Here is a 12,716-nt window from a genome sequence, read left to right as displayed (position 1 = left end):
TTAGTCTCCACCACCACCCCCAGCAATGCATTCCAGGCACCCACCACACTCTGTGTAAAAAAATGTTACCTCTGACATCTCCCCTAAGCTTTTCCCCACTCACCTTAAACAAATATCCTCTGGCATTTGCCATTGTCACACCAGGAAAATGGTGCTGGCTGTCCATCTTGTCTATGCCCCTCACAGTCTCATTAAAATGCCTCTCATCCTTTATCGTTTGAAGATGAGATGTTTACAGGATTATTAGTCGGAACGTTGAAGTATTACAATGTAGAAATGGGTCATTAAGCCTGATGTGTGTGATGACAGCTCAATCAATGCAAATCTTAACTTCATTCCACTGTTCACTCCCCCTTCTGCACTGTGCACATTTTTTCAAGGAAGTCTTTCTCCTCAAGAGCAATTATAGACTGAGGTTCACAATGCTCAAATCTAACCCTGTCAGCTTTTGTTAGAACTGTGTGTCCACTGGACCCTCAAAGGTAAGAAATGTGGCACCATTATATACCTCGTGAAAAAGGTCCCTGTTAATGTGTGCACTGAAACTCATTAACCTGTGTTGAAAGATGTATGATCAGTGATTAAATATTACATGGCTCAATTGTCTTATTTCACAGACCTCCAACTCCCAAGCAAAACAATTCAGGAGAAAAGCTTCCTAAAAATTAACTACTTCCAGATATTTCCCATCAGCAGGAGTTAACGAGAGAGACAAGCAGATGAAACAGGATGAATGACCTCAGATGGAGAATCCTCATCTACACAAAATAGGATAAGGTCCTAACCATGAGAAGAGAAGAAAGATGTTTCAGCATGGGAAATAAATCAGACATTGGTGATAAATCCATCATCGCACTATACTGGAGGTAAGCAAGAAAATATGCAGATGCTGGATTTTATTGCAATCCACTAAAGTGCTTTGTTCCGTCCGCTACAACAGCAAGGAAACCCAGTGGCTAACCACTTCAATTCCACATACCAGCGCCACACTGACACGTTTGTCCTACAAATTGAAGGAACAACACCTTATATTTCATTTTGGCATTATCCAACGACGACATCAACACTGACCTCCAACTTCCGTCAACTCCCTCCCTGGCCTCTCATTTTCTATCTGCTTTTATCCAGCTCCTCCTCCACCCGTCCTCCTCCTATCAGAGAGATATCATTCTTTCTCCCCCTCCTCCATCATGTCTTAGCTTCTTTCTTTTCTACCATCCCATCTACCATGCCTTTCCACCAGTTAGCCTATGCCCCTCCCCCTCCTGTCCCTTTATTTTGACATCTGCCTGGTTTTTGATATTCCTGATAAAGGGTGCAGACCCGAAACATCACTAACCTTTTACTTGTTGTGGATGCTGCACGATCTGCTCAGTTACTCCAGCACTTCTGTGCCACACAGAATACTTAAATTAATAATTTTAGTAAAAAATATGAAATGCAAAGCAGCAGCATCTCAACTTCCGAAGGAGCTTGAGGAGGGCAAGGCTAACACCCCCCATCTTGACAACAGGCTGCATCTTCGTGTGGTATGGTAGCCACAAAGCATTGGTCAGGAGTCAATATACAGGATCAGGAAAACATCCGAGAAGGTCACTAGCATCTACCTTTCCTCTGTTAATGACATACACTGGGGGGCATTGCTTAAATAGGGCTCAGAGAATTATTGAGGACCCCTTCCATCCATATCATGTATCTTTGACCCGCTACCAAAAAGGAGGAAGTTCCGGAGCTTCACAATGAGGACTGCCAGGCTGGGAAATAGCTTCTTCCCACAGACCTGTAACCTTAGGCCTCTTATAAATGAAATGAGTAAATTATTCCAAAATATTTATACACATATGTACATATGTGATTATTGTGTGTTTGTGTGTGCACCATGGTCCATAGAAACATTGTTTTGTCCGGTTGTATGTGCTCATTTATCCCAGCAATTAAAGTGTCACATTCTTCTTACTCACCTGGAAACTGGAGAACTTTGCTGAAGGGTTAATTTTCGGTGTCTCGCCACTGAAATTAATGAAGCAGAAGATTTAGTAGAGTTTAAGTTCAAATTTATTGTTAGAGTATGACATCAAACATGCAACCCAAGACAGTCAGAGGGGAAGAGTCGGGGCAGGGTCAGTAGAGACAGGGTCAGTTGGGACGGAAAATGTTGTGGAACAAACAGTCAGGGCACAAACTGTTGGGGCATGAACAGCTGCGGAGAAAATGCTGTGTGGGAAGAGTCGGTGCAGGAAAAGACGAGTAGGAACAGTCAGGACAAGGATAGTAGGGGGGGAGACAGTCAGGCTGGGAACAGTAGGGGCATGAAGAGTTGGGGCAGAAAGAGTCGAGACGTGAACAGTCAGTTCAAAATCTGTCAGGAATGGATTCAGTCAGGTCATGAACAGTTGGAACAGGAACAATCAGGACGAGAACAGTTGGGGTAGAGTCAGTTGGGAAGGTGTCAGTCGCGTGTGTTAGTCGTGGAGGGAATTGTCAAGATGGTGTCAGTTGGGGTGAGAGTAGTCAGGGAGGGAGTAGTTGGAGTGGGAACAGTCAGAGTGGGAACAGTTGGGGTGGAAACAGTCAGGGAGGGAGCAGTTGGAGTGGGAACAGTCAGAGTGGGAACAGTTGAGATGGAAACAGTCAGGGAGGGAGTCGTTGCAGTGGGAACAGTCGGGTGGGAAAAGTCTGGGTGGGAACAGTCAGGGAGGGTACAGTCAGGAAGGGAACAGTCAGGGAGGGTGTAGTCAGGAGGGAACAGTCAGGAAGGGAACAGTCAGGCAGAGTCAGTTGGGTGTGTCAATGTGGAGGGAACTGTCGAGATGGTGTCAGTTGGGGTGAGAACAGTCAGGGGAGGAGCAGTTGATGTGGGAACAGTTGAGGCAGGAACACTTGGCAAGGGAACATTCAGGGAGGGTACAGTCGGGGATGGTACTGTGGATGTGGGTACAGTCAGGAGGGAACAGTCAGAGAGGGAACAGAGAGGGTGGGAACAGTTGGTGAGAGGACAGTCGAGGAGGGTACAGTCAGGGTGGGAACAGTCAGGATGGGAGCAGTCGGGGAGGCAAGAGTCAGGGTGGGAAGAGTCAGGGAGGGAAATGTCGGGAGGGTACAGTCAGGGAGGGAATAGACGGGAAGAGTATAGTCGGTGCAGGAACAGTCAAGGGTGGAACAGTCAGGGAGGGTACGGTCTGTGTAGGAACTGTCAGGGAGAGAACCATCGGGGAGGGAACAGTCAGGGAGGAAACCATCAGGGTGGTGTCAGACTCAGCTTCATCTCTGTTTGGCAGCCTCTGCCTTTTTATGGAAAACCCTTGATAGCTTAGGAAACAGTTGAGATGCTGTAGGAGCAGAATTCTCTCAATAATATCCAGATTCAAGCAGAGATGAGTTTTGGGAGCTCCCGCAGCAAATAAAAATGTCACAAGGCTGAGGCTCGAGAGGCTTCATTGAGCAGAGGCTATGACGGGGTGGCCTAACTTGGTTAACTCAAGAGCCACTTTCGATAATCCTCAGATATTTGAGAGTCACAACAATCACATGATCACAAACCATGCCCACTTACACTACCATTGTGAGTTTGTACGTTTCCTGTCTCAGTCAACACAAGTCACAATGAGCCACACATTGTATGTCAAAGAGCCACATGTGGCTCATGAGCCACGGTTCAGTCAGCCTTGGGAAGAAGAAGAGGGTGAGTTATGCAAGGTTAGGATCCATCAGGGTTAAAGGTGGAAATGTGGATGGAATCAGAGGAGGTATTGGAGGTCCTTAATTAATATTTTGCTTCAGTATTCACCAAACAACAGGACCTTGGAAATTGTGAGGATGACTGTTTTCACTAGGACTCAACACCCCTGTCTGATTATCAGGCAGAAGAGAGTACCTCTGTGGCTGTTTCCTTCAATAATAAGTATACCGCTTTTGGTACTATTGGGGGTGGTGGGGGAAGAACCTACCAGAGCAAAGCCACAGTCTCTGGCACTGAGCTGGGCTGTGGCTCAGACCAGAAAGTTGGAGGGGGGGGGGGGTGTGAAAAGGAGAGCAGTAGTGCCAGGGGATTCAAGAGTTGGAGGTTCTGTGGTTGTGAGAAAGACACCAAGATGGTTTGTTGCCTCCCATGTGCCAAGGTCAGAGACATCTTAGATCGGGTTCTCAGCATCCTGAAAGGAAGGGTGAGCAGCTCGACCTTGTGGTATCAGTGGCACAGGTCAGTTAAAAGGATGAGGTTCTGATGAGAAAATACAGGGAGCTTAGTAGGAAACTGAAAGAAAGAACTCATCTCAGGATTGCTGCCTGTGCCAGATTTCAGAAGTGCGAGACAAGGAGGAGAAGAGACAATTTTGGCAAATATTTAACTGGGGTAGGAGAAAATATGATGTCCTGAGTCAGAAGGTTAGGATGATAAATTGAAGCAGATGTAGTTGGGGAAATGTATGGCAGAAATGTGACAAATATATGCCACTGCACAAGTGTGTTCCATTGAGGCAGGAAGAGGATGGTAGGGTGAGTGAATCATGGCGTATAAGCAATATCTGCTTGCTTACACAAGATTGAAGAAAATATGAACTGATAGAGCTCTGGAGAATTACAAGATTGTCTGGAAAGAATTAAAGGAGTTAGGGGAGCTTGAAGGGACCTTGAGAAGGCCCTGGAGAGCTGGATTAATAAAAAAACCAAGTCATTCAATGTTTGGGAAGAAGAAGAGGATGAGTTATGCAAGGTTAGGATCCATCAGGGTTAAAGGTGGAAATGTGGATGGAATCAGAGGAGGTATTGGAGGTCCTTAATGAATACTTTGCTTCAGTATTCACCAAACAACAGGACCTTGGAAATTGTGACGATGACTGTTTTCACTAGGACTCAACACCCCTGTCTATAATTGGATTCTGGACTTCCTGAGTGAATGACCATAGTCTGTCCAGGATGGCAGCAAAAGGTCAAGCTCCAACACGCTGAGCTCTGGCGCACTTCAGGGCTGGGTCCTCAGCCCACTACTGGTCACGCTGCTGATTCATGACTGCACTGTTAGATTCAGTTCCAACAGAACAATCACATATGTGGATAATATAACAGGAGGTGGCTTCTTCAGCAACAATGATGAGTTGCACTACAGAGAGGAGTTTGAAAGGCTCGGAAAATGGTGTGAGAAAACTTTCAGAGTTTCAATGTGGAGAAGACAAAGGAGATGACTGTGCACTTCAGGAAGATGAAGGTTGACCATTCTCCATACACATCAATGGTTTTGTCGTGGAAAGAGTGGAGAGTACAATGTCCTTTGACGTGCATCTAAAGGATAACCTATCCTGAGCTCACAACACCTCATTAGTCAGAAAGGTGCAGCAATCCTACACTTCATAAGGAGGCTGAGGAAGGCATGGCTACCGACCACCACCTTGACAACATTTTACAGGAACAAAATTGAGAGTCTTCTATCTGGCTGCATCAGACTAGAAGACTATACAGAGGATCATTTAAACAGCTGGGGTCTCCCTTTCCTCTCAGAATCAGAATTTATTGTCATGAACATGCCGCAAAATTCATTATTTTACAGCAGCATCACAGTGGAAACCTTTATGTAACTCACTTTAAAAAAAAATAATAGTGCAAGAGAAAGTCAAAGGAAGGCAGTGTCTTCGGTTCATTGTTCATTCAGCATTCTAATGTCAGCTGTTGAGTGCTCATCTTCAGGTACCTGAAGATGAGGTACCATCTTCACAATGGTACCTTTATCGCCGATGGTAATAGAGTGAAGAGGGGGGTGGCCCAGGTGGTGGGAGTCCTTAAGGATAGAGGCACTACCTCTTGTAGATGACCTCAATGGAATAAAGTCTGGTCCCTGCTAACAATCCTCCTGTCCTAAGTATTGGCACCTCCATACCCGATGATGATGCAACCAGCCAATATGCTCTCCACTGTACATCTGTAGAAGTTTCTGAGAGTCTTTGGCGACATAACGAATCTCCTCAAAAAGCAAGTCACAAAGTATAGCTGCTGGCAAGCCTTCTTCATGATTGCATCAACATGGAGGCTCCAGGACAAATTCTTAGAGATGTTGACACCCAGGAATTTGAACTTCTTGACCCTCTCCACTGCTCGTGTTATCCTGACTTCTTCTTGGTCCACAATCATCTCCTTGGTTTTGCTAACATTGAATGTAAGGTTGTTGGTGTGACACCACTCAACAAGCTGATTTGTCTCCCTCCTGTACGTTTCCTCAGTGCCTGTGATTCTGCTGACAACCTTGGTGTCGTCAGCAAATCTATAGATAGCACTGGAATTGTTGCTGGCCACACAGTCATCTGTGTATAGTGAGTAGAGCAGTGGGCTAAGCACCCATCCTTGGGGTGTGCCTGTGTTGACTGTCAATGAAGAGGAGATGTTGTTTCCAATTCGTACTAATTGTGGTCTTCCAATGAGAAAGTCAAGGATCCAGTTGCAGACTGGCCTAGAGTTTGTAGCATGTTGACCAGCACCGAGATAATATACACATTTCCTGGGAGCACTGTCTAAATAGGCCTCAATGATATGGAGGAGTCAGAGGAGACACGTGATGGAGTAGTGGCTGGTAGAATACCAGCCCTGTCCAGAAAAGAAGAAATAAAGTGAAGAAAACCCAAAGTTCAAGAAACACAAAACACAACAAATAAAAGATAAAGATGTGGAGAAAAGAAAGAAAGTGGCACCCAAGAAGGAAAAAGCAAAAACAATGGGAAAAAAAGGAAGAAAAGATGCCGAAAGAGAAAGGAGAAGGTCTTACCTACATGAAGAGGCAGGGAGCTGCTGTAGAGAGAGGAGCCCACTCCCCTAGGTTAGTGGCGACCCCACAGAGTTGCGACCTACCAACGGTGGGTCTGCAAACATGGCTCTCCGAGCCAAGCAGAAGTGCACAATGCGCACACCAAGCAAAAGGAAAACACCGATGGCTGTGGAGTGAACTTACACAGCGCGACAGCTGAGAGATGCCCGACAGCAGGACTCTCAGCTGGAAAAAGAAGGAAGCAACAGGAAAGCGAATGATAAGAAAGAAAAACAGCAACAGGAGCTCAACAGATAACTAGCCCAGAAGAGGACCAACAACAAGAAGCTATGCAAAAAAACACCCAACAAACTGAGGAAAGTAGCTCAACAAGAAAGTCAGAAGAGACACAGATACAAGGAAGAGAAGTAGGAGACACAAACACAGGTGCAGACACAGAAGAAGAAGAAGAAGCAGAAGAAGAAGACCAAGTTCTGCACAGAGGAATAGAAGGTAAAATAAATGGATAGTATATAGATTTAAAAAATTACAGGAACAAATGAAAGCATTAAAAGAATGGTTGACATTAGAATTTAGTGAAATGAAAAGTACAAAGGAAAAATTAGTAGAATAGAGCTGGTCATGACAGAAATAGGGAAAAGATTAGAAAAGGTGGAAGAACGAGAAATGGCTGTAGAAATGGAAGTGAATGACTGAAGAAGAAAATTGGAAGACAGTGACAAAAAAGTTAAAGAGTCACAAGAGTTGTTTGCTCATAAGATTGATATAATGGAAAACTATAGTAGGCGAAATAACTGGGCCTAAAGGAAGATGAAGAAGGCAAAAATATGAAAGAACTTATAAAAGAATGGATCCCAAAGGTCCTGGGAATGACAGAAATACAGAAAGGAATGGAAATAGAAAGGGCACACAGAACACTAGCCCCAAAACCAAAGTCAAAACAAAACCAAGATCTGTTTTAGTAGAATTTCTGAGATACACGACAAGAGAAAATATACTGGAGTGGGCAAGGAATAAAATTAGAGAAGACAAAAAACCATTGGAATACGGGGATCAAAAAATATTTTATTTACCCAGACATAAGTTTTGAATTCCTAAAGAAGAGGAAGGAGTTTAATACAGCAAAAATGATCCTATGGAAAAAAGGCTATAAATTTAAGTTAACGTATCCAGCTGTGCCTAAAATATTTATCCCGGGGGAGCAAAACAGACTGTTCTCAGATCCGGAGAAAGCAAGAGAATTTGCAGAGAGGAGAGATGAAGAGAAGTAACAAGAATGAAGAATGACGACAAACTACATATAAAGATGTAAAAATAATGTATAAGTAAGAACTAAAGAAGGGAAAGAAAAGGGAAGTAAGGGAGAGGGAAAAAAAAGAAAGGAGGGTGAGCTTTGTTAAATGTGAAATTAGAAGTCTTTTCTGGAGGGGGTTGGGTGGGAGAGAATAACAGTGACTGCGAAATCAGTTGATGCTTGCGAGTGGGTTCGCAATCCAAACGGAGAGGGGAGTTGTGGTTGCCCGGAAAGGGACAAGGGGCAACTCAGGGGGGGGGGGGGGGTTGGGGTTCCTTAACTTGGGGTTAAGGAAATTTTAGATGTGGAAGTATTTTATATTTTAGAAGTGTTGTCATATATTGAGTTCAAAAAGGAAAAAACTGAGAGATGAAAATGGGGAAAAGGGGAAAGGTGGTGGTGAGGAAGTGGAAATAAGGAGTAAACAGAATACGAGATGGTCATGTTGAACTACATGACTATAAATATTAATGGAATACATAACCAAATTAAATGAAAAAGGCTATTAAATTTACTGAAAAAAGAAAAAAATAGACATAGCATTTGTGCAGGAAACGCATCTAACTGAAGTGGAACATAATAAATTAAAGAGAGACTGGGTAAGGCACGTAGAGGCAGCATCATATAATTCAAAAGCTAGAGGTGTAGCTATATTAATTAATCAAAATGTACCAATCAAAATAGAGGAGGAAATAATAGATCCAGCAGGGATGTATGTAATGATAAAGTGTCAGATATATTCAGAATTCTGGAATTTGGTCAATATATATGCACCTAATGAAGAGGATCAAAAGTTTATGCAAGATATTTTTTTGAAGATAATATATATGCAGATAATAATATATTGATAGGAGGGGATTTTAACCTTAATTTGGACCAAAGTTGGATAAAACTGGACAAAAGAGTAGCAAAAAGAATAAAGTGCCTAAATTTATGGTTAAGTCAGTGCAGGAAATGCAACTTTTGGATATATGGAGAAGGCAACACCCAAGGGAGAAGGAATACTCATATTATTCGAGTAGACATAAAACATACTCAAGGATTGACATGTTCCTGTTGTCAGCCCATATCCAAGGCAGAAATAGGAAAATGGAATATAAAGCTAGATTGCTATCAGATTATTCACCCTTGTTATTAGCAATAGAACTGGAGGACATCCCACCAAGAACATATCTTTGGCTTGGCTTCGCGGACGAAGATTTATGGAGGGGGTAAAAGTCCACGTCAGCTGCAGGCTCGTTTGTGGCTGACAAGTCCGATGCGGGACAAGCAGACACGATTGCAGCGGTTGCAGGGGAAAATTGGTTGGTTGGAGTTGGGTGTTGGGTTTTTCCTCCTTTGCCTTTTGTCAGTGAGGTGGGCTCTGCGGTCTTCTTCAAAGGAGGTTGCTGCCCGCCGAACTGTGAGGCGCCAAGATGCACGATTTGAGGCGATATCAGCCCACTGGCGATGGTCAATGTGGCAGGCACCAAGAGATTTCTTTAGGCAGTCCTTGTACCTTTTCTTTGGTGCACCTCTGTCACGGTGGCCAGTGGAGAGCTCGCCATATAGCACAATCTTGGGAAGGCGATGGTCCTCCATTCTGGAGACGTGACCCACCCAGCGCAGCTGGATCTTCAGCAGCGTGGACTCGATGCTGTCGACCTCTGCCATCTCGAGTACTTCGACGTTAGGGATGAAAGCGCTCCAATGAATGTTGAGGATGGAGCGGAGACAACGCTGGTGGAAGCGTTCTAGGAGCCGTAGGTGATGTCGGTAGAGGACCCATGATTCGGAGCCGAACAGGAGTGTGGGTATGACAACGGCTCTGTATACGCTAATCTTTGTGAGGTTTTTCAGTTGGTTGTTTTTCCAGACTCTTTTGTGTAGTCTTCCAAAGGCGCTATTTGCCTTGGCGAGTCTGTTGTCTATCTCGTTGTCGATCCTTGCATCTGATGAAATGGTGCAGCCGAGATAGGTAAACTGGTTGACCGTTTTGAGTTTTGTGTGCCTGATGGAGATGTGGGGGGGCTGGTAGTCATGGTGGGGAGCTGGCTGATGGAGGACCTCAGATGGAGATTAAACTCCATGCTACTTAAAAGAAAGGATTTTAGAGAATTTATTGAACGCCAAATTAAAATGTACTTTGAAATAAATACGGAATCTGTGAAAGACAAATTTATATTATGGATGCAATGAAAGCCTTCATTAGAGGGCAGATAATAAGTTATGTAACTAAGATGAAAATGGACTACAATCGGGAAATAGAACAGTTAGAAAAAGAACTAGGAACAAGGGAAGATACAACAAAAAGAAGAGAATTGGCGGACAAAAAAAATAAAATATAAAATATTACAAACGTATAAGGTGGAGAAGAACATAATGAAAATAAAGCAGAAGTATTACGAGCTAGGAGAAAAAACGCACAAAACGCACAAAATATTAGCCTGGCAACTTAAAACAGAACAAGCTAAAAGAACTGTATTGCATCAAGGAAAAAGGAGAAACAACTTACCTATAACCCAACAATGATTAATGAGAACTTTAAGGAATTCTATGAACAATTATATCGAACTGAGAACGAAGGAAAAGAAGACAAAATAGAAGAGTTTTTAGCTAAAATTGAACTACCGAAATTGCAAGAAGAGGAGCAAAACAAATTGATAAAATCATTTGAAATAGAGGAAATACAGGATGAATAAAAAAAGCTGCCGAACAATAAAACACCTGGAGAGGATGGATTCCCAAGAATTTTAAAGAATTCTTTAAAACATTTAAAGAGTTATTAATTCCTCCTCTCCTGGAAGTAATGAACCAGATAGAAAAAACACAAAACTTGCAAGATTCATGTAAAACAGCAATAATTACAGTAATTCCAAAGATGGGGAAAGATCCACTAACACCAGCATCATATAGACCAATATCTCTGCTTAATTCAGATTATAAGATAGTAGCAAAACTATTAGCAAACAGATTGGCCGACTGTGTACCAAAAATAGTAAAACAAGATCAAACTGGATTTATTAAGAAATGACCAACAATGGATAATGTCTGTAAGTTCATTAATTTAATCCATGCAGTACAAGGAAATAAGATACCAACAGTGGCAGTTGCTTTAGATGCAGAAAAAGTCTTTGACAGTGTAGAATGGAATTATTTATTCAAAGTATTACAGAGGTTCAACCTACCTGAACAATATATTAATTGGATTAAAGCATTATATAAGGGACCATTGGCGAAGGTGACAGTAAATGGATATGTATTGAACCAATTTAAATCAACTAGGCAGGGATATCCACTATCTCCCTCACTGTTCACTTTAGCAATAGAACCATTGGCAGACATAAGCAGTCCGATACCTAGGTATAAGATTAGATAATAATTTAGACCACCTTTACAAATTAAATTATCAGCCATTAATGAAGAAATTACAGGATGACTTAGAACATTGGAAAGAATTGCATTAAAATGAATGTCTTCCCAAAGATATAATACCGATTTCAATCGTTCTTCTTTGGCTTGGCTTTGCGGACGAAGATTTATGGAGGGGGTAAAAGTCCACGTCAGCTGCAGGCTCGTTTGTGGCTGACAAGTCCGATGCGGGACAGGCAGACACGGTTGCAGCGGCTGCAGGGGAAAATTGGTTGGTTGGGGTTGGGTGTTGGGTTTTTCCTCCTTTGCCTTTTGTCAGTGAGGTGGGCTCTGCGGTCTTCTTCAAAGGAGGTTGCTGCCCGCCAAACTGTGAGGTGCCAAGATGCACGGTTTGAGGCAATATCAGCCTACTGGCGGTGGTCAATGTGGCAGGCACCAAGAGCAGAGAACAAAACAAAACAAAGGACTCTACATCACCTTTGTTGACCTCACCAAAGCCTTCGACACCGTGAGCAGGAAAGGGCTTTGGCAAATACTAGAGCGCATCGGATGTCCCCCAAAGTTCCTCAACATGATTATCCAACTGCACGAAAACCAACAAGGTCGGGTCAGATACAGCAATGAGCTCTCTGAACCCTTCTCCATTAAGCAAGGCTGTGTTCTCGCACCAACCCTCTTTTCAATCTTCTTCAGCATGATGCTGAACCAAGCCATGAAAGACCCCAACAATGAAGACGCTGTTTACATCCGGTACCGCACGGATGGCAGTCTCTTCAATCTGAGGCGCCTGCAAGCTCACACCAAGACACAAGAGAAACTTGTCCGTGAACTACTCTTTGCAGACAATGCCGCTTTAGTTGCCCATTCAGAGCCAGCTCTTCAGCGCTTGACGTCCTGCTTTGCGGAAACTGCCAAAATGTTTGGCCTGGAAGTCAGCCTGAAGAAAACTGAGGTCCTCCATCAGCCAGCTCCCCACCATGACTACCAGCCCCCCCACATCTCCATCGGGCACACAAAACTCAAAACGGTCAACCAGTTTACCTATCTCGGCTGCACCATTTCATCAGATGCAAGGATCGACAATGAGATAGACAACAGACTCGCCAAGGCAAATAGCGCCTTTGGAAGACTACACAAAAGAGAAGAAAAAGAAGAAAAGATTTCAATCGTTACCAATTCCCTTAAGAGAGAAATTCTTCAATGAACTAAAGAGAATAATAAGGAAATTCTTATGGAAAGGGGGAAACCGAGAATAGTGCTAGATAAATTAACAGAATGGTACAAACAAGGTGGTTTGCAGCTACCAAACTTTAAAAATTATAA

The 12,716-nt window shown here is 43.3% G+C and overlaps 1 protein-coding gene across 13 annotated transcripts in view; it reads right to left on the bottom strand.

The window, feature by feature from the left end:
- Positions 1-12,716, bottom strand: part of lrch1 (leucine-rich repeats and calponin homology (CH) domain containing 1) — a 415,951-nt gene that overhangs the window by 82,798 nt on the left and 320,437 nt on the right. For all 13 annotated transcript variants that reach the window (XR_011341921.1, XR_011341922.1, XR_011341923.1 and 10 more), the window contains one exon: positions 1,962-2,010. Coding sequence is in view for 9 of the 13 variants with exons in the window: in XM_069890277.1 (XP_069746378.1) it covers positions 1,962-2,010 (49 nt within the window). In the remaining 4 variants the exon portion in view is untranslated. The remainder of the gene's footprint in view (positions 1-1,961; positions 2,011-12,716) is intronic.

Source organism: Narcine bancroftii, chromosome 7 (assembly GCF_036971445.1).
Source record: "Narcine bancroftii isolate sNarBan1 chromosome 7, sNarBan1.hap1, whole genome shotgun sequence".
NCBI lineage: Eukaryota > Metazoa > Chordata > Chondrichthyes > Torpediniformes > Narcinidae > Narcine > Narcine bancroftii.
This window is presented reverse-complemented; position numbering and strand designations above follow the sequence as displayed.